Below are 22543 nucleotides of genomic sequence, written 5' to 3' on the forward strand. Positions count from 1 at the left end.
GAGACACTCTGCTGGGTAGTGAGAAATTATTCGGATAGAGAGGGTAGGGATAGAGAGGATGGGGTAGGTAGGGTTTCACGTATGAGGCCTGGTGCGTCACTGTTAAATTTTGGATGGGCCTATTTAGATGGAGTTGTCTGGTGGTGATCACAGGGGTTTTGTTCTGTTGGGGGCTCTATTATGAAAATGAACTTAGCCAGGCACATGGGATGATGCCCAGGCATATTCTTTCCCGCGACTTCCACAAGAATCCCATCAGCAACCTGGCCAGACCACTGCCAAAACCAACTTTGAGCAGCAAGTGATAGTGGAAAGGAAAAGGGCCTCGGAGTAAGACAGACTGAATTAAAGGTCTAGCGCCATCACTCAGCAAATTATGTCATCTCTCAGAACTTAGTTTTTTCAGTTGTGGAATGGGCATAATACCCACCCCACAGACAGCACTCAAAGTATACTCTCTTCCTTCCTTTTGTTTATCAAAACTATGAAAGCAAAACCTCCCGTGCTCAATCTTCATAATAATGTTGCATGGCAACTTCAAAACTATCTCATCCATAAACACCTAAGGCAAGGCAAAGTTTTGAGTCTTTCTTGATTTAAAAATTGAAATTTTCTATAAAAATTTTTAATGTTTTTATTTCAAAATAAAGCACAAAGTAATACAATTTATCCATAGCAGACAAACATTTTTTTTATTTCATCATAAGCTTTTATTTTTTATTTTTATCTTTTACTTTTGAATTAAATATTCATTACCAATTCAGTTGAGAAGAGGGAAGGAGACACAAAGAGAGGTGGTGGGGGTGGGGGGGGGAATGAGTACATTCCTACCTTGTGAGGGTGGGAGACAGCTACTTTTATTTTAGCATTTGAATTTTCTAAAAAGACTTTTATTGTCTTTTATGCTTTAAAAACAATATATTTTTTAATTTAAAAAATGTGACTCTCTGCTTTTATTTCCCCCAAACCAACCCTGGGCCAGCAGCAAGTATGTGTGAGGGAGTCAACAGCTCCTGAGACACTCCAGCCGTGAAGGGGAAGGCCAAAAGGAGGAGGTAACCGGTGTAATCAAAAGGAAGAGGGGTATGTGTAACATTATGTGTGAACCTGTGTATGTGTGGAGTCTTGAGTGTGTGTATGTGTAGCAACATTGAGGATGTACGTGGACTGTGTGTAGGAAAGAGGGAGGGTGCGTGGACAGGAGTGTGGACAGCACTGTGTGTTGGTGGAGAATGTGCTCAGTGTAGCATTGTACACTGGTGTGTATGAGACTGCGATTGTGGCTGTGTGAGCAGTGGTATGTGGGTGTGGTGTGCAGGTGTGGTATGCGTGCGTGTATGTATGGGGTGCGCACAGTGCCAGCGGAGATCAGCGTCTGCTAGGTGAGTTGGCAGACAGCAGGCTCGGATGCTCCTGCTCCAGCGCTCTACCCCGAGCCCTCTGTGGCCCCGCCCCGCCCCCGGTGGCCCCGCCCCCGGTCCAGTCGGAGGCGGTGGCGGCGGGAGCGCGCGGCGCGGGAGGCCGCCCCACTGCGGAACGCGGCGGGGAAGGGAGGGCGGGCTGGAGCTGGCGCCCCGGGCCGGAAGCGCGCGGGTCGCGCAGGAGCGGCCGCGGACATGTGCAAGATGTCCTTCAAGGTGAGCGTCGCGAGCTCCGGGAGGGAGTGCCGGGCCGGGCGGCAGACCTGCGGCGGCGAGCCCGCACCTGGGGACCTCCCGGGGTCGCCGTCGCCGCGGCCCACAGGGTGGAGTGAGCGCCGCCCAGGGTGCTGGCGGGGGACTGGAGGAAGCGACCTGGCTGGGATGGCTCCTGTGGTTTGTGGTTTTGGTTGTGTGGGTTCTGCCTCAAAGGCTTTCGGTACTTAGGGTCTGGGAGCCTGGCGGCCGGGCGAAGGGGCGGCGGGGACTGTCGCCCGGGTAACGGGCGGGGGCGGGGCGGGGAAGAGTCTTGAAGTCAGCACTTCCCTGCGGCCGCGCCTCGGGACAGACCCGGGCTGCGGCAAGGATTCCCGGTTCTGCGTCCTCATTTCGGAATGCTAGTGGCACCACTGTCGCCTCCTCTCCGGAGCATCTTTTGGACGCTGAAGCTGAGAGCTCATCAGCACAGAGTGGAGCTGCAATTGATTACCAGGCTTCAGTGTCCAAAGGAGTCTTGTTTTCAACGAGTTTAAAGTCATTCCATTTAATCTTCACATTTCAGGATGAAAGTGATGATACTTGATTTGCCTCTGTTGAGAGGTCTTAATAAAAATAATAGTTAAAATATACTGATGTGCCTGATTCTGAGCCAGAGGCACCTGGGCGCGTCTTCTGAATCCTGAGGAAGACCCTTGAAATGGTACGTTCCTGTGTGTCTCTCTCTTTTTTTTTTTTTTTTTAAACAAGAAGACTAGAACGTGGAGAAGTTAACTCATCACAGTTTTGCAGCCAGTGAGTGGTGTTAACGTTAAAATCACAATGTGTCTGGCTCCAAAGTCAGGGTAATCCCATCTCTTATAGTAGCTCATGTAAACAGAGGGATGATATGCTGAGATTTGCATGTTAGAAAGATTACTGGCCACAGTTTAGGAAGGGAGCACCTCTGGGATCATCTTGCTAAATGGTAGGGGCTTAGTGAACAGCTGTCTGGGATGGAAGCAAGTAAACAAGTGTGAATGACCAAAAATTTTTAGTGTGTGGAATTCTGTAATATTATTTCCTGAGTTATGGAGGGCTACAGAGGTGAAGATAAAATGTTTGGTTTGGGACATGTAAAGTCTAAGGATGGATGGAAGTCCAAGTAAGACAGATACGTAAATTGGGAGCCCAGGAGTATATAGTCTAGGCAGGAGATACAGATGCGATGTAGGAATGAACTGTGTTAAGTGGTAATTAAACCCATGAGAGTGAATGTGCCCAGTGATACCATGTAAAAATGGAAAATAGAGGACTGATGACAAAATCTTGAAGAAGGTGAAGACTTGAGAATGAGCAGAATAAGAGAAACCCATTGAGAAAACCAGAGAACAGCTAGAGATCTGTGAGAACAATCATTAGCATGTGCTGATTTAAGTCAAAGATCTCCAGTCCTTCGATAAAGATGGGGAGGAACTCAGTGATAAATACCACAGAGAAATTAAGCTAGGAATTGAAAAGTGTCCTTTGTATTTAGTAGCAAAACAGCCACTGGTGATCTTGCTCAGAGCAGTTTCAGGAGCCAGACTGCAATAGTTTCAAAAGAGAGTGGGTGGAAACCACAAGTGTCAAAAACAGTTTCAAAAAGTTCTGCAAGAAACAGTGGCTGAAGCAGGAATTTGGAGTTGGCCAAGGGTTTGTTTGCTTTAAAATGGTAGACACTTGACCATCTTTAAATGATGACAAACATCTCAACAATAAAAAAACAACCAGGGCCCCTGAGTGGCTTAGTTTGTTAAGCGTCTGACTCTTGATCTCAGCTTAGGTCTTGATCTCAGCGTCATGAGTTCAAGCCCTTCATTGAGCTCCACGCTGGGCATGAAAACTACTTAAAATTAAAAATAATAATAAAAAAAAAAATAAAGACAACTCGATTTAAAGATGGGCAAAGGAGATGAATAGACATTACTCCCAAAAATATATACAAATGGTCAATAAACACCTGAAAAGATGCTCAAAACTATTAATCATCGGGGAAATGCAAATCAAAACCATAATGAGACACCACTTCATGCTCACGGGGATGACTGTAATCAACAAGACAGACAATGTCAGGTATTGGCAAGATGTAGAGAAATTCAAGTCTTCATACATTGCTGGTAGGAGTGTAAATGATGCAGCCATATTAGGAAACAGTCTGGTCGTTCTTCAAAAAGTTAAATATAGAGTTACCATATAACCCAGCAATTCTACTCCTAAATATATACCCCCCAAAAATGAAAAGCTATGTTCACACAAAAACTTGTACACAGATGTTCATTTTGTTATTCATAATAGCCAAAAAGTGAAAACAACCCGATGTCTATCATTTGTTTATTATTGATAATAAAATTATATTAAAAACAAAATGTATGTATTAGCTTGAGCTGCCATAACAAACGATTATAGACTGGGTGGCTTAAACTACAGGCTTTTAATTTCTTACAGTTCTGAAGGCTGGCAAGTCCAAGATCAGAGTGCCAGTAGATTCAGTGTCTGGTGAGAGCTCTCTTCCTGGCTTGCCAACAGCCACCTTCTCACTGGATCCTTACATGGAGGAGAGAAGAAGCTCTGGTGTTTCTCTCTTTTCTTATAAGAACACTGATCTCATCATGGGGCTCTACCCTCTTGACCTCATCTAACCTAATTACCTCCCAAAGGCCTCACCTCCAAATTCCCAATGTGATATCACATTGTGGGTATCCCATTGGGTATTAGGGCTTCAACATATGAGTTGGGGGGAGACACAGATCCTCAGCCCAAACCACGATATATCCATACAATAGAATATCATTTAACCATAAAAAAGAAGGAAGCACTGATACATGCTACAATGTGGATGAGCCTTGAAAACATTATATTAAGTAAAAGAAGCCAGACACAAAAGGCCATGTGGTATATGATCCCATTTATATGAAATGTTCAGAATAGGCAAATCCACAGAGACAGAAAGCAGATTCTTGGTTGCCTGCGGCTAGGGAAGAATGGAGATGGGGAGTGATTGTTAATAGGTTTCTTTAGATTAATAGGTTAATAGGTTTTCTGTTAATGAGGTTTCTTTTGAGGGTAATGAAAATGTTCTGGAATAGTGACAGATATACAACCTCAGGAATACACTAAAAACCACTGAATCATGCTTCTTTTAAAAGGATGAATTTTTTTAGTATGTAGACTATAATCTCAAATATTTAAGTTTTTTATTTTTTATTTTATTTTATTTTATTTTATTTTATTTTATTTTATTTTATTTTATTTTATTTTATTTTATTTTTTGAGAGAACACATGCAGGCTAGGGAAGGGCAGAGAGAGGAGAGAGAATTTCAGGCAGGCTCCATGCTCAGCTCAGAGCCTGACACAGGGCTGGATCCCACAGCCCTGGGATCATGACCTGAACTGAAATCAAGAGTCAGACGCTTAACCAACTGAGCCACCCAGGCGCCCCTCAATAAGTAAGTATTTAAAATAATGATAAGGGGGCTTCATAGAGGGGATGACTAAGCTGAGTGATGAAGCTTTCAGGAGGTTGGTGAGGTGGAAGGCATGATGGGACTTCATTAGTTGTAGGGGTTCCCACTAGACAGGTGGGGAGGAAACCCTCTTCCGTTGGAGTTAGAGGAAAAGAGGTGAGGTTGAGGGACAGTATCAACGTTTTGTGAAGTAGAGGCCAGGATAAGGTCAGAATTTGGGGTGGGTAGAAAGGAAGGTGCCAGAATTTGCAGTGAAGAAGGGAGAATGATCAGGAGGTGACAGCTACTAGGTGAGGTGAAGCCCAGAACAAGAAGGTGGGGTGATCTGAGCTGTGAAGGAACAGAGATTTGTACACGTGACTGGAAGGGCAGGATCTGGAAGACAAGTGAGGAGAGCCTAACCCCACTTTCCACCCCAGGGCTAGTGTGGGAGGTACTGGGGGCTTACAGCAGGGAGACAGAGGAAGTGCTCTGTGCCAGGTTAAGGGTGAGGAGTTGATTCTCCATGAAGTGGACTTCCAAACGGCACTGAGGGAAGGCTTGAGGACAAGGGAAGCAGAGTCACAGGCCAGTCGCCTAAGCCGGCCCTCACCCTTGCTACCATCCTATCAAACGTAGTAAAATGTACCCACAGCCCAAGATAATAATAGAGACTTTTTTTTTTAACGTTTATTCATTTTTGAGACAGAGAGAGACAGAGCATGAGCAGGGGAGGGGCAGAGAGAGAGGGAGACACAGAATCCGTAACAGGCTCCATCCAGGCTCTGAGCTGTCAGCCCAGAGCCCGACGCGGGGCTCGAACTCACGGACCGCGAGATCATGACCTGAGCCGAAGTCGGACACCCAACCGACTGAGCCACCCAGGCGCCCCAATAATAGAGACTTTTTATTGTACGTTTTTGGAAGGGTTTTTATAATATTGCTTTAAAAACAACTTAGCCATGAATAACATTTAATTTACACTTGTCCATGAGTTTTCTGCAATTTTCGTATATAGCCCATAATTCTTGTGTACTGAGAAAATCAGACCTACAAATTATTTTCATGTGCCATCAATATTTTCTGAATACCAAATTTAGCAATGAAGGGAGTTGACAAAGATAGTACATTTTGTAGCTGTTTATTCATTCACTTTGATTTTAGAGCCAGAGATTAACGGTTTATTTTCACAGGCCTCAGAAAGTCTTATAGGCCCTAATTCCTGGGTCTCCAAAGCCTTTGTTTAAAAGCCCTGGCATTGTTAGCTGAGTCTATGGGAGAATGAACAGAGCATTATAAATCACAAGTTAGCTTCCTATTCATGACTTAGAGTAATCACATGTAGAGCTATTTGCTTCTGAACCACACGGACTTCTTTGCTTCTGTGTTTTCTCCTTCCTCCATTAAGCTGTCAGCAATCACTGCTATCAGTCTGTCTCCAGTAAACTTCATCTTTCATAATTGGCAAGTTCTAATTTGTTCTGGTTGGGAAAACAGACACATGTTTGTTAGAATTATTTTTTTTTTTAATTTTTTTTTTCAACGTTTTTTATTTATTTTTGGGACAGAGAGAGACAGAGCATGAACGGGGGAGGGGCAGAGAGAGAGGGAGACACAGAATCGGAAACAGGCTCCAGGCTCCGAGCCATCAGCCCAGAGCCTGACGCGGGGCTCGAACTCACGGACCGTGAGATCGTGACCTGGCTGAAGTCGGACGCTTAACCGACTGCGCCACCCAGGCGCCCTAGAATTATTTTTAAAGTAAAAGCAAACTCGGGGTGGGTCTGGGCGTCCTTGTGAAATAAAGTTCACAGATCTCGGTGCATTGACTTTTGACTTTGTAACAGCTGTTTCAACTACTCAGGACTTATTCTTCAGGGCTGAGGTTGCCAAAAGCCTAACAAAATTGAGGAGTTAGACTCTTAACACAGTGAGGGAAGTTACCACTGTAGAGGAAACATTGGTCTCCCAAGAACAATACTTGGGTCTTTCTTGAGCATGTTTTAGCCAAGAGGATAAAGCGTCTCAATACCATGTTTCATCTTGGTGACGGAAACTGCTCATGCCTTGGCCAAAAGTATGGGCACTTGTATGTTCCATCCTTGTTCTGAAAGTATGTAGATGATCTCATCATCAGCTCCAGTTCACCAGTCAGCTAAAATTATTTGGATGAGCTACAGGAAAATAAATGTACAAAGCCACATATGTTTTCTTTTAAGTTTATTCATTTATTTTGAGAGAGAGCGAGAGAGCGGGGATGGGCAGAGAGAGAAGGAGAGAGAATCCCAAGCAGGCTCCACACTGTCAGTGCAGAGCCCAACACGGGGCTCGAACTCGCAGATTGTGAGATCATTGACCTGAGCCAAAATCCAGAGTCATGCTTAACCAACTGAGTCACCCAGGTTGCCCAAAGCCATGCATGTTTTTAAACAGCTTTATTGAAATACAAATCACATACCATATAACTCACCCCTGTAAAGTGTTCATTTCAGTGCTTTTTAGTATATTCAGACTTGTGCAACCATCAGCACAATCAAGTTTAGAATATTTTCATCACCCATTAGCAGTCACTCTAGCCCCCAGCTGTCTAGCTTCCCAGCTTTAGATAACTGCTATTCTGCCTTTCTATCTCTATATATTTGCCTATTCCTGACATATATGTCTTAAACAGACTCTCCACCTGGTCTTGAGTTCTGAGTTTGGAAATGCTGGTGTTGAATGGTCCTACCTCCAAGGCAGAATGCTTGGGGTAAATCAGTTTCCTATCACCTTCAGAAGTGTAGCAATACTGACAACACAGAGGTTAGGCTTCTCTAATGTTTATCAAGCATTCTGAAAATTTCAAATACTTAGCACAAAGGGGACAATGGATGAGACTAGCTAGTGACATCTCGGAGTGTCCTTCTGTGCAAGGTTTCTCAGTCCTGCATTCTCTTCTTATTTAACGTGGCCTCTAACGCCAGAGAAATTCATAACTGAGAAAAGCTCATGTTCTCTTGATTGAATTAATAAATGCACAATCAAAACCCACATGATTCTAAACCTTTTTTGAACTCTACCTTTTAAAAGTCTCTACCCCTCCCCATTAGCTTTTAATCAGAATTCCAGTTCTGTACAAGTAACAGTTTCCCTTCTGTGTTTCCTCTCCCCTTCCTTCCTGTAACTAATTGCCGTTAGTATAATAATGAGCAGTGTGTAAGCCAAAATTCTGGAAGTAAAGGGGAGAAAAAAGGACTTTCTCACAGGGAAAGTCCTCAGACTCTACACTCAAAGATGGGGTTGAATGCTGGCTCTGTTACTTGCTAACTGTATGACCTTGAGTAATTCATTTCTGTGCCTCAGTTTCCTCTTCCTAAAAATGGGAATAATAAAAACACCAATGTCGTGGAGTTGTTCTGCTAATTAAATACATCAGAGCAGTGAAAGTGCTTAGCACACCGGCTAGAAGAGCAAGATCTCAGCCTTGGTTGGTGTTGCTATTCTTCATATCATGACCAGCAAGCCCGAGGGAGGCTCACTGGCCTTTTTGTAGAGATCAGAAAAATCAAGAAAGAGGTTAAATAGCAAAGCATTTCCACATGCATCATCTCCTTCAAAGGCTAGAGGTCTTGCCCCTGTTTCACTCCACAGCATTTATGATTATGTGCATATCGTTCCCAGAGGAGGTTTGGAAGCTATCCAGGCAATGTGATGTGTGTAGACCCTAAAGAGAAGGAAGTTCAGGGGACTTTCCGTCTTGGCAGAAGAGGAGCTTGGAATGAGGGTAGGAAGGAGGTCATTGGGGTCAATGCTGCCTTATTCCTTGCTGTCTACAGAATTCCAGGGAGGCAGAACAGTGTGATGGCTAACAGGGCAGCCCCAGCACCAGGCTGCCTAGGCCCGAAGCCTGCCTGTCATGTCTCCCTTAGCTGTGCAGCGGGCTGGTACCGGCACCCACTTCACTGAGCCACCGTGAGGATTCAGCGAGAGAGCATGTGCGGAGGACATACGGAGTGGTACAGAATGAGCACTTAGTATTAGCACAAGATTCCTGCCCTCCACTAAATGTGTCTGCCACGGTGTGATGGGAGAACTTACCCATTCTTTTGGGAGTCGTTTCCACCTGGAAGCCCCTTAGGCACTTGAAAGCGTGTTCAAAGCTGAACTCCTTTTTTTCCCAAAGCCTGCCCCTCCTCCGGTGTTTTCCCACTTCAAGGAATGGCACCGCCTCAACCGGGCACTCCAACCAGAATCCTGGGACTCGTTCCAGCCTCCTTCTCCCACCTTCTCCTGCACATACAGTCTAATCCTCCCGTCCCGCTATTTTTGCCTGAGCTCGGGCCCTTAAATTCTCTTCCCCGTCTATGCGGTAGTCCCCTAACCCTTGTAGACACCGACCTCAGTCTGGCTCCAGTCATCAATCCATTCTCCCTGAAGCTGCCACAGGTACCTTTCTGAAACACAAAGCCGATAGTATCTCCTCACCTTAAAACCCTGCCTTGACTCCCCAGTACCCCGGCAAACTCCGTCGCACAGCACAGCAGATCCTTTGGGATCTGGCCCTCGCTGCCTATAGTGCCGCATTGTCCCTTGCCCTCTCTCCCCTCCCATCCCTCTGTCTAGCCCTTCCAAGCTAGTGACGGTTCCCAGAATGCTATGATGAGCCTCCACGTCTTTGCTTTCACCGCTCTTTCTGCCTGGGATGCTCATTACCCAGTTCCCCACTCATCTTCTGAGACTCTTCTTGAGAATTCCTTCTCTTTGAAACCATTCCTGGCCGCCACCCCCCCCCCCCATATAGCCTCGGCCATTCTCTGCTCTCCTTACGTTATCCACATTCCGACTCTAGCACCTGTAATAATTTCTGATGCCTATTGGCATGACATGCTTTCCTGCGGGGCCATAAAGCCATTGGAGCAGAGCTCAAGTTTCACTCTTACCTCTTGTTCTAGCCCCTGGCCAGTGCCCCTGTCCCCAATACATGCCAGTGACCAAGCAAATTAAGTCACCTGAACAAGCATTTCAAAGAGCTGTGAGGAATAGCATTTATAGCGACAATTCTTGAGTGTTCACCATCAAACAGTGTTTCCACGTATTCTCCCCTTTAATCCTCTAACGACACATGGCAGAGGTACTACTGCTGGCATTATTAGTCCCATTTTATTGGGACGGAGAGAAGTTAAATAACCTGCCCAGGGTCACAGAGCTGGGAAGTAGCAGGCTTCGGACTGGAACTCAGCTCTTTCTTACCCCAAATCGACTTCTCTGTCTTGCCTCCACCTCTCGCACTTGAGGGAAAATGAAATCTTTACAGCTGTTCACAAAGCTCAGTTTCCAGAACCTCATAGGAAGCGAGGAAATCTGGCCCTGACAGGAGAGGAAGCCCCAGAGCCATCCTCAAGGCAGGAGAGGCTCCCAGCTGGAGAGCTTATTATGACGATAGAAGTTTGTGGCGTGCAGATGGGTTTTGAAAATAATTTGGGGTTAAAGAGAAACAACAAAATCACTAAAAATGATTTACAATTTATTACTTTCAAGTCTTCATGTTTCAGGAAAAGCCAGCAGGGCTGGCGTATTAAGTTCTCTTCCTAATTCACCCTCCAAACTTCATTTTGGCCTTGTGCGATCTCTCTGCTGAAAGGGCATTGTTTCGTGATTTATGATACAAGGCAGGCCTGCCTGGCCATTGCTTCAGCCAGTTACTGACAGCTGTAACAGTGGAGCCAGCCTGGAACAAGAGCCGCAAACACCGGGTGTGAACGTCACCATGGCAGTTCGGCGTGAAAATTCCCGGGGCCATCACATTTAGGCTTTCAGGGGGAAAAGCAAATTGTTCATCTGGAATTTGAGGTGACTTTTTCCCCCTACCTGAGCCAGGAAACTATTTGAAGTATGTTTGTAACCTGCTTAGCACTCCCTGCTTGGCCACGCTCTCCTCCAAGAATGCACAAGAGCACTAAGTTGTGTGTGAGCTGAAGGGCTGAAGAAAAGAAATCCTCATAGCAACAAATGCCACCTTGCCTGTGCCCTCACTGTTCATTTTAGGTGGCTCCGTGGAGGGGCACCTGGTTGGCTTAGTCGGTAGAGCATGTGACTCTTGAGCTCAGGGTTGTGAGTTTGAGCCCCACGTTGGGTGTGGAGATTACTTAAAAATTGAAAAAAAAAAAATTAAACCTAAGATGGCTCTGTGTTGTGGCTGATGTTGCTGTGTTTTCTTTTTAACTTAGCATAAATAAGTAAGATACTGAATTTAAGGGGTGTCTGGGTGGCTCAGTAGGCCAAGAAACCAACCCTTGGTTTCAGCTAAGGTCACAATCTCACAGTTCATGAGTTCAAGCCCCATGTCGGGCTCTGCATTGTCAGCTTGGGATTCTCTCTCTCCCTCTCTTTCTTCCCCTCCCCTGCTCTCTCTCTCTCTTTCTCTCTCAAAATAAATAAATAAACTTAAAAAAAAAAGAAATAGGTCTGCCTTGAAGAAACTTATTAAAAAAAAGAGATACTGAATTTAATATCTTGTCAGTATACTTAAAATTTTTTAAAATATTTTTTCATGTTTATTTTTGAGAGAGAGAGAGTGCAAGCAGGGGAAGATCAGAGAGAGAGGGAGACACAGAACCCGAAGGAGGCTCCAGGCTCTGAGCTGTCAGCACAGAGCCTGACGTGGTGCTCAAACCCATGAGCCGTGAGATCATGACCTGAACTGAAGTCAGATGCACAACCAACTGAGCCACCCAGGCGCCCCCCCTTATCAGTATAATTAAAAGATATCTTGCATAAAACTGGTGCAGCCACTCTGGAAAATAGTATGGAGTTTCCTCAAAAAATTAAAAATAGAACTATCCTGTAACCCAGCAATTGCACTACTAGGCATTTATCCACGAGATACAGGTGTGCTGTTTCAAAGGGACACATGCACCCCCATGTTTATAGCAGCACTATCAACAATAGCCAAAGTATGGAAGGAGCCCAAATGTCCATCGATGGATTAATGGATAAAGAAGAAGTGGTATATATATACAATGGAGTATTACTTGGCAATCAAAAAGAATGAAATCTTGCCATTTGCAACTATGTGGATGGAACTGGAGGGTATTATGCTAAGTGAAATTACTCAGAGAAAGACAAAAATCATATGACTTCACTCATATGAGGACTTTAAGATACAAAACAGGTGAACATAAGGGAAGGGAAGCAAAAATACTAAAAACCAGGGAGGGGGACAAAACAGACTCTTAAATATGGAGAACAAACAGAGGGTTACTGGAGGGGTTGTGGGAGGGGGGGATGGGCTAAATGGGTAAGGGACATTAAGAAATCTACTCCTGAAATCATTGTTGCACTATATGCTAACTAACTTGGATGTAAATTTAAAAAATAAATTAAAAAGTTTTTTAAAAGATATCTTGCATAAAAGCCCTTTGGGGTCAGATAGGTGTTTTAAGCCCACCCAAAAAGTGCTCTTGTTAAATAATGTCGATGCTAGAAAATTTCCTGAGACCACAAAATTCTTTATTAGTATCGATACTCTGAATTTAATTTTGCCTATCTAGGGCATTGAGGAGGGCACTTGTTGGGAAGAGCACTGGGAAACCAATTTGACAATAAATTATATTAAAAAATTTTTGCCTATCCTAACTTTGTAAAGAAAAGTGGGCAGAAAGAAAGAAGCTAGCATCTGTAAGCATTTATGATGTGTTGGGCACTGCATTCACCAGTTAACCTATATTATTTAATCCTTACCGTAATTTTCAAGTCAGGTAGTGTAAGACTCACCAAGGCCAAGTCATTTGCCCAAGGCTGGGGTTGAAACCCAGTGCTGTCTGGTTCCAGAGCCTCTCCTCCAGCCCTTCCCTCCCCTGCCATGGACTGTTTGCTACAGATCCAAATTGATGTGTTCTAGAAAAGGCAATTGGACTGCAGTCAACTCTGCCAGGCTGATTTTTCAAGAACTGTTTGCCAGCTCTATTCCTTCCATAGGCTGGTTCCAGTATTATCTTTGCAACTTTAAAATCACACAGCAGTGGAAAGAAGGACCCATACGAGGACACGTAACAGCATTTCCTGCCCAGAGTTCTTTATTCTTAAGTGAATCCCCTGGCAAGTTCTAGCTGAAGCAAAGAAAATTACGTGGAGGGAAGGTGAAACATTTGCCCAGACAGTTGGAATCAGGCAGAAAGTTGAGAGCACAGAAAAGATGTGGGTTGGGGAGGTCAGGTTTGAGAGAGATTTCTCTCTGCTTAGAGGTGAACGGGGGTTTGGGAATATTTCAAGGAGGAAATTGGATTTAAGCAGGGCTTTGGCCTTGAAGGATGGGGGAGAACTCATTTCACGCAAAAAAGGAAACTGTGAACAAAGACACAGAGGCAGGAAAGTGAGGACATTGGTGGGAGTATTAATAGTGCTGTATTATCAACAACATTGCTCTTCATAAGAGCACTGTGGCTCCGATATCTGGTATGAAACAGAATGTGTTCCATAGCCAAGTATATTACTGTCATCTATTGTTGGAGGAGTGGTCTTTCAGATACTACAACACATCTGGAAATTCTGCCTTTTGAATGGTATATATTTGCGTAGAAGCAGTCGTATTAACTGATGTTGATCCTAAGATCCTGTTTCATTTTGCTTCTGCAGAAGGAAACTCCACTTGCCAACGCCGCATTCTGGGCAGCAAGGAGAGGAAACCTGGCTCTGCTCAGGCTGTTGTTGAACAGCGGTCGGGTGGATGTGGACTGCAGGGACAGTGTACGGATGGATTCATTTGGTATATGCATGCCAAGGACACGCCGTTTCCCCTGCTGGCACGAGAACAGCTCATGAATACATTTCCCTTTGCGATGCTTATCTACATTTTCATGTTTGCCTGCTTTATCCCTTGTAAAAGTCCAAGGTACCCTGGTGAGTGTAAAAACATCCTGGGCAAACCATTATGTGCACAAAACCAGAGGCGGCCACAATAGGGGAAGTGGCACCTCACTGGGAATCAGAATTGGCAAATTCTAAGAAGGAAAGGGTTTTTAGTCCGAGAATTCAAACCAACTCCTTTCATGGAAAGTGGAGATAATTCAGAGCAGAAGAGGGCCGCCATGGATGTGGAAGGTGGGCTTTTCTACGAGGGTAAGAGAACTGAAGATGGAAACCTCCGCCCAGCTTCTTACCTTTCGTTATCTTTGCAAACATCAGTACACTCACTGGCAAGGAGGGGGTCTAAAAATCGATACTACTGCCCACCGGCAGGCATCACTTAGGGAGCCCTCCCTCTCCAGACAGAGGCAGTGATTTCTCTGTATTCAGCAGGACTCTGCATCTCTGGGGAGCAGGAAGACCTCAAATGAGAGAGAAAGAGAGAAGCAGGAGAAATATTTTAATGTTAGGAATAAAAATGTTTTCAAATGAGCCCTATTGTTTTCCCAAAAGCTGGATGTGCCATTTCCAGCTTTTACTGCACAAATTTGCTAAGTAAGATCAGCCACCAGCCTGAGTGAGATAGCAAAGCTTGTTGCACTCTGCGCACTGGGGGCATCGGTGTGCAGTCATCTGGGGTTGGCACCGCCAGATCCACTCAGACCCTTCTCCAGCTTGCTGTGTCCCAGAGACTGAAATGTACGGCCTAGTGGACTTGCTTCCCTCTGGCCTCCGCTTGGGTTTGGCCAATGGGAGCACTGGTAGGAATCAGAGAGTGGGAGGACAGGGACGCTGGGGAACCCAGTGTCCCCTGTTCTGTCTGGCAGCAGTGCTCTCATTCTGTGTCCTAGGAGTTTCCACCCTCCCCACCCCAGCCCTGTGCCTTCAGGCCCCGGGCTGGCAGGGGAGCCCCACTGCTGCTAGCTCCTAGTGCAACATTGTTCTTGGAGTGTCCCTGTACCCAGGGCACAGCGTTATCAATTATTAAAATTTCCTCCAACTATCCCAGTGCGAATGTGCCATCTGTTCCTTGCCAGGACCCAGACTGGTATGGACTCAGGCATCTGCGAACTGGCCATCCCAGTCTTACTTGGGTCTTAATGGGTAGCAGTGCCCCCTGGACCAAACTGGAGCAGGTTTTCATCGTGGCCTCACCCACTGACCATGTTGATGACTGCTTTTCCTCTTTGTCTTGAAGTCACCTGTTTTCAGCCACTCCTATGACTTTTTCCTTATATCCAGTGTCCTAGGAGCCTCCTCACAGCACCACGCACACCCTGCCCCCCAGACAGTACCCCACACTCAGCCTTCCCTGTGCCCTTTCCTCCTCAATGCCGCCTGTCCTGCCACTTCCTTCCCCCCTCAGAGCTCAACCTCTGTCTCTGTCTGCTGGGTGACAAGTAGCTTTTTCAAACAGAGATTTTACTACTAGGCCAGATACCAATATTTACTCCTCCTCGTTTAGCATAAAAACTCATTTTGTTAACAGCTTTCTGGAGAAAAGATTCCTTAACCCAAAGGAGAGAGCCTAAATGATGGTAATTTCAGACATTGATTTTGAAGGAGTCTCTAAGATTGGCGGTGATGGAGACAGGGAGAGGTTTGGGAACAGTGTAGGTGTTGGTTTCCCTTCACATTTCACGGGGAGAGTTTCTACCTCCTTCAGGTACCACCTGAATGTGGAGTCTGGGTCCCAGGATGCCTGTGGTGCTGAATGACCTCTACTCTAGTCCTGCCCAGCCTCTGGTTCACCTGGGACTCCTAGGAGAGCTGATGGAATGCAAGAGGAGGCCCTGGGGCTCTTCTGGGAACCGCTCCCAACCACAAGTTCACGACCATGTTCAAACGTCCAACAGACAACATTTAAAGAATGAATACATTATCGCTAGGCCACCCACCACATGGCAAAGCTTTGAATTACATTCACCTTCATTTCTCGAGTAATGCTGTCCTCACATGATGTTTACATTTTTTGCTTCCTTCATCTTTCTGATGCACATCTACCACAGAGATGTGCAGTGGCAGCTTCCTCCAGCCTTTTCAGATGTATGAATGAAGGTGTTTCAATGTCCTGTTTGTTGGAGTCTTCACCACGTTTATATCCCCCCATACCCTCCCTCTATTCAAAATCAGCTAGTTTTAAAAGATACATTTTAACATCAGCCAATGAAATAAAGTAACCTTAATCTTTAGAGAATTAGTCATCTGTCAAACTAGCAAGTGTTTACTATAAAGGAAAGACTTTTTTGTAGCTTAATCAAGGGATACTACTTCATAGAATGAATTTGAAGGTTTTCCTTCCTCTTATATTTTTGGAATAATTTTAGAATAATAGATATCAACTCTTCCTGAAATGTTTAGTAGAATTCACCTGTGAAGCCATCTGGTCCCAGACTATTGTTTGTTGGGAGTTTTTTGATTACCGATTTAACTTCATTGCCAGTAATTGGTCTGTTCAAATTTGTTATTTCTTCCTGATTCAGTTTTGGTCAGTTATATGTTTCTAGGAGTTTTTCCAGTTCTTCTAGGTTGTCCATTTTTTTGGCATATAATTTTTTACATATTCTCATATAATCCTTTGTATTTCAGTGGTGTTGGTTGTTATTTCTCCCCTTTCATTTCTGATTTTGTTTATTTGAATTCTCTCTCTTTTCTTTTTGATTACTGTTGCTAAAAGTTTATCAATTTTGTTGATCTTTTCAAAGAATCAGCTACTGGTTTCATTGATTTGTTCTATTGTGGGGTTTTTTTTGGTTTTGTTTTGTTTTGTTTTTTAGTTTCTGTATCATTTATTTCTTCTCTAATCTTTATTATTTCCTTCCTTCTGGTTTTGGGTTTTGTTTGTTCTTTTTTCAGTTCCTTTAAGTGTAATGTTAGGTTGCTTATTTGAGATTTTTCTTGCTTCTTAAGGTAGGCCTGTACTGCCATAAACTTCCCTCTTGGAACTACTTTGGCTGCATCCCAAAGATTTTGGACCTTTGTGTTTTCATTTTCAGTTGTCTCCGTGTATTTTTTGTATTTCTTTGATTTCTTCATCGATCCATTCATTATTTAATAGCATGTTATTAACTTCCATGTATTTTTGCTCTTTCCAATTTTTTTTCGTATGGTTGATGTCTAGTTTCATAGCATTGTAGTCAGAAAAGATGCATAGTATGGCTTCAATCTTTCTGAATTTGTTGATACTTGTTTCATAGTGTAATATATGATCTTTTCTGGAGAATTACATGTGCACTTGAAAAGAATGTGCATTCTGCTGTTTTAGGATTGAATGTTCAAAATATATCTGTTAAACCTAGTTGGTCCAAAAAAACTGAACCAAAACCAAACCAAACCAACCAAACAACCAAACAAACAAAAAAACCCAAAAAAACCTAGCTGGTCCAATGTGTATTCAAAGCTACTGTTTCCTTGTAGATTTTCTGTTCAGATAATCTGCCCATTGATTTGAGTGGAGTGTTAAAGCCCCTTACACTTACTGTATTATTATCAATTAGTTCCTTTATGTTTGTTATTAACTGTTTTATGTATTTGGGTGTTCTCATGTTCAGTGCATAAATATTTACGATTGTTCTATCTTCTTGTTGGATTGTCTCCTTAATGATTATATACTGTCCTTCTTCATCCCTCGTTACAGTTTGTTTTAAAGTCTATTTTGTCAGATTTAAGTATTGCTACCCTGGCTTTCTTTCATATCTGTTTGCATTATAAATGTGTCTCCATCCCTTCACTTTCATTCTGCAGGTGTTTTTTGGTCTGAAATGAGTCTCTTTTAGGCAGCATATAGATAGATCTTGGTTTTTTTTATGCATTCCATCATTCTATGTCTTTTAATTGGAGCATTTAGTCCATTTACATTCAAAGTAATTATTGATAGGTACGTATTTGTTGCCATTTTGTTTCTTGTTTTATGGTTGTTTTGTAGTTCTCTGTTCCATTCTTCCCTTGCCCTCTTCTCTCATGGTGAGTTGGCTTTTTTAACTGATATTCTTGGATTCCTTTCTCTTTGTTTTTTGCATATCTGTTGGAAGATCCATCTATATGCTGCCTGTAAGAGACTCATTTCAGACCAAAAGACATCTGCCAATTGAAAGTGAAGGGATGGAGACACATTTATAATGCAAATGGATATGAAAGAAAGCCAGGGCAGCAATATTTCTGTCTGACAAAATAGACTTTAATAGATGGGTTTTGATTTGTGGTTACCGTTAGGTTTGCATATAACATCTTCTGGATATAGTGGTCTATGTTGATGGCCACTTAATGGTCATTCTTTGCTCTTCTCTCCCCCCACCACATTTTACGTATATGATGTCATACTTTACATCCTTTTATTTTGTGAGTCTCTTGACTAGTTTTTACAAGTATACTTATTTTTGCTGCTTTTGTGCTTCCTACTTTTCTTACTCTTAGTTATGATCTTTCCTTTCCACTCAAAGAGTCCCCTTTAACATTTAGGTTTAGTGGTCATGAATTTTGGTTTAGTAAGACTGGTTTAGTGGTCATGAATTCCTTTAACTTTTGTTTGTCTGGAAAACTCTATCTCTCCTTCTATTCTGAATGATAACCTTGCTGGGTAGAGTATTCTTGACTTCAGATTTTTCCCTTTCAGCGCTTTGAATATATCCTGACACTCCCTTCTGGCCTGCAAAATTTCTAATGAAAAATCTGCTGATAGCCTTACGGAACTTCTCTTGTACTTAACTTTCTTCTTTCCTCTTGTGGCTTTTAAAATTATCTCTTTATCACTACTTTTTGCCATTTTAATTACTATGTGTCTTGGTGTGGACCTCCTTGGGTTGGTTTTGTTGAGGGATCTCTGTGCCTCCTGGATCTGGATTTCTGTTTCCTTCCCAAGATTTGGGAAGTTATCAGCTTTTATTTCTTCAAATAAATTTTCTCTCTCTTCTCCTTCTGGGATCCCTATAATGCAAATGTTATACTTGATGGAGTTTCTGAGTTCCCTACATCTATTCTCATTTTGCATATTTTTTTCTCTCACTTGCTCAGCCTGATTCCTTTCCATTAATCTGTCCTCCAGGTCACTGATTCATTCTTCTGCTTCTTTTAGTCTGCTCTTTATTCAATCTAACGTATTTTTAAATTCACTTACTGTATTCTTCATCCCTGATTGATTCTTTGTTATCTTTTTGTCAAGGGTCTCACTGATGTCCTTCTCTCTTTTCTCAATTCCAGTGAGTATGTTTATGAGTATGAGTATTATGAGTATGACCATTACTTTAAATACTCTGTCAAACATATTATTTTTTAAAAAATTTTAATGTTTATTTATCTTTGAGAGAGGGGGAAGGAGGGGTAGGGAGAGAAGGAAACACAGAATCCAAAGCAGGATCCAGGTTCTCAGCTGTTAGCACAGATCCTGACATGGGGCTCAAACTCACAAACCACAAGATCATGACCTGAGCCAAAGTTGGACACTTAACTGACTGAGCCACCCAGGCACCCCTATCACGCATATTATTTATCTCCATTTTGCTTAGCTCTCTTACTGTGATTTTGTCCTGTTCTTTCATTTGGAACATATTCCTCTGTCTCATTTATTTTGTCTAACTCTCTGTGTATGTTTCTCTATGTTAGGAAAGTTAGCTACATCTCCTGCTCTTGAAAGTAGTGGCCTTATGAAAAGAAGAAGAGGTCCTGTAGTGCCCTGCAGTGCAGTGTCCCCTGTTCACCAGAACCTGGTGCTTCAGAGGTGTCTCCTATGTGTGTTTTGTGCCCAGCTGTTGTGGTTGAGCCACTTTTTCCACAGTTCAGGTATCTGCAGTGGCTCTCTTTGCCTGTTTTAGGCAGTTTTTGGTCCCTATAGTGTTAGTGGGCCAGTCTGGGGCTATCATGGGCTTGAGTTTAGTCATACTAGGTGTTTGCCAGAGATGCAGCAGCACCAAACTGCAGTGTCCTTTCCCATGTTGCCCAGAGAATCTTTTGTTGGTAGGCGGGGCCTGCAATCAGGCCAGCTGTCTGCCCCCAGTCCACTGCTGGGGTTGTAGTATGACTGCTGTGTGCAGTTATCCTTCCCTCTCCCCAGGTCAGGAGTCACTTTGGAATGGTGCTGGCTCTTGTTGGGGCTGCTTGCACACTACCAGGCTTGTGGCCCTGGTTTGAATAGACTCTGGCCAAGAGCATATTAGAGTGGGTAGATCCACAACATGCACGGAGGTTGGGGGTGGGGAGGAGCGGCTGTGATGTTAGCAAGTTAGGTAGTGAATGTGGGTGCTGCACTGGTTCCTGCAAGTGGTTGTGTTGTGTTTTTGCTGGAAGGAAGGGGAAAGAAATGGTTCCTTCCAGCTCCTTTGTTCCTGGAGAAGTGCTGAGCATGTTGCCTGCATTATCTCATTTACCCATTTAATGTCACCCAGAAGAGGCTTTTGTTATTCCCTATTTTACAGATGAGGAGGATGAGCCTTGGAAAGGTTCCATAAGTAGCCCAAGGTCATAGTGTCAGTGACCATTCAATTCTACTGCCTTCCTACAAAATCCTACTGATGAAATGAAAATGAGGCTTATAAGAGTCACTTATCACCTATACCTAGCAAGCCTTCCTTCTGTGCAGAACCATCTGTCTCTCTCTTGTCTACCCCCAAAAGGCAGGTTGCTGCAGATGCAGAGGTGGTGATTAAGATCACCATTCCAAACCCTCCAAAATGACTGTAAATTCAACTACAAGCCCCAAGAATTATAAGCAACTTGCCCCCAGGTTACACTGTTGGTTGAGGACAGAGGCAGACTTGAACCCCAGGGCTCCTCCTGACTGATTGCTGTGGTCTCCCATTTCCCTGAGGTGCCTTTTATCTTTACCTGAATCAGTTTTGAGATAAAGACATCTAAACTCAGAAAACCAAGTGGTACCACTTAACCCATCTTTTACATTAATAGTCTTTTGGCTCAGGAATCATTTAATAGAAATTATAAAATGAGACCATTACATCCCTACTGCCTTGAAATGCAGTAATTATGGTTCAGTTGGACTGCACTTCTGAAGGTAATGGAATTAAGTGAATTTTTAAATCGAAAATTCCACCCTCAGCAATGCGTCGCTTTGCTTTTTCCCGTCTAGTCTGCATGAGATGCTTTTATTACTGTGAAATTTTGCACTTGGACACGTCCCGAGTGGATCTGCCTTCTCTGCAGCCTCTTCTCCCGGACCCTGTGTGACATATGATGGCCTAACCGTTCATCTGTCTGTCCTCTGTCTAGCATGGCACCACGCTCCTCATGGTGGCCTCCTATGCAGGCCACATAGACTGTGTGAGGGAACTGGTTCTGCAAGGAGCAGACATCAATCTCCAGAGAGAGGTAGGTCAGGTTTTACACTTGAATAAGAGATGACTCATGTGACACTTGAATAAGAATGACTCAAAATTTTCATAGTAGTGAATTGGCAAGGAAGATAAGAATAATCATTGCTTTTTTCCAACATGACATCAAAGCCCAGATTGCAGGCTTTATTGTGCCTAAATTAAGGCCCAGGAATAGACCATTGGTTGTACTTCAGTTGAATGAATGTTCTCAAGCATGTGTTGTAGTCTGAGGTAACAAGACCTCTAACCACATTCCTTAAACACTCAGACATTTCCTCCCAAGCTTAAATCAGTTCTTCCTTCTTCCCTTGGGATGAGGTGCTTTACAAGTTACAGGATTTTCTTTAAAAAAAAAATTTATTTCTTTATTTTGAGAGAGAGAGTGCGCACGCATACATGCTTGCATGTGCAAACAGGGTAGGGGCAGAAAGAGAGAGAGACAGACAGACAGACAGAATCCCAGGCTCGAACTCACGAACCATGAGATCATGACCTGAGCTGAAACCAAGAGTCAGACACTTAACCAGCTGAGCCACCCAGGTGCCCCAGTTATAGGATTTTCATAGAGATCATTGCATTTTTCAAAGGATTGGTCACGAGCCTGTTCTTTTTTTTTTTTTTTTAATATTTATTTATCTTAGAGAAAATGCATGCAGGGAAGGTACAGAGAGAGGGTGGGGACAGAAGATCCAAAGCGGGCTCTGCACTGACAGCAGCAAGCCCAATTTGGGGCTCAAACTCACTCGATCCACTGAGCCCCTCCAAGCACCCCACCAACCTGTTCTTAATGAGGCTCACTTGCTAGACTGCCTCAACCAACCATTATTTCAAAGGGCTTCTCCGACTAGTCACATTTTAAATAAGCTGTCCCCCAAAAAAAGCCATGTGGTGAACATTGGACTAAAATGTGAGCCTGTTCCCACACTTCATTCAAAGGCCATCTTGGGAGTTCAGTCTAGCTAGAGGATCCATTCTTGTTCCAGTGCAGAAGAGCAGTGGGAGGCTGGGCATTTTAACACACTTTGGGATTCAGGTCTTAGGGGGATCCATTTATTTCCGAGCAGATTTAATCTAGGGCCTTGTAAATTAACCTTTATGGAGACACAGCCACGGGTCATCCCTGAAGCGAATCTGACCTCTCAGTCCACACTGAGTCAGACACAAGATGGCTTCCTGAAGCAAGCTCCAAACCAAACTGGAGCATTTGATTTTCCTTGACCTAGTCTTATTCGAGGGCCTGCC

The 22543-nt window shown here is 43.7% G+C and overlaps 1 protein-coding gene across 8 annotated transcripts in view; it reads left to right on the top strand.

Annotated features, from left to right (window-relative positions):
• Positions 1–1504: 1504 nt before the first annotated feature.
• ANKRD29 (ankyrin repeat domain 29) overlaps positions 1505–22543 on the top strand; it is a 52175-nt gene continuing 31136 nt past the window's right edge. The window contains exons 1-6 of one of the 8 annotated variants that reach the window (XM_058692508.1): positions 1522–1637; positions 2200–2337; positions 8915–9094; positions 10720–10928; positions 13713–13823; positions 21198–21296. In XM_058692508.1, coding sequence (XP_058548491.1) covers positions 21216–21296 — 81 coding nt within the window. In that variant the 5' untranslated portion in view covers positions 1522–1637; positions 2200–2337; positions 8915–9094; ... (1 more) ...; positions 13713–13823; positions 21198–21215. Of the gene's footprint in view, positions 1638–2199; positions 2338–7397; positions 10929–13712; positions 13977–21197; positions 21297–22543 lie in introns of those variants that run through there. The other 7 variants (XM_058692504.1, XM_058692503.1, XM_058692506.1 and 4 more) reach the window with 7 other exon arrangements.

This window comes from Neofelis nebulosa, chromosome 11 (genome assembly GCF_028018385.1).
Source record: "Neofelis nebulosa isolate mNeoNeb1 chromosome 11, mNeoNeb1.pri, whole genome shotgun sequence".
Lineage (NCBI taxonomy): Eukaryota > Metazoa > Chordata > Mammalia > Carnivora > Felidae > Neofelis > Neofelis nebulosa.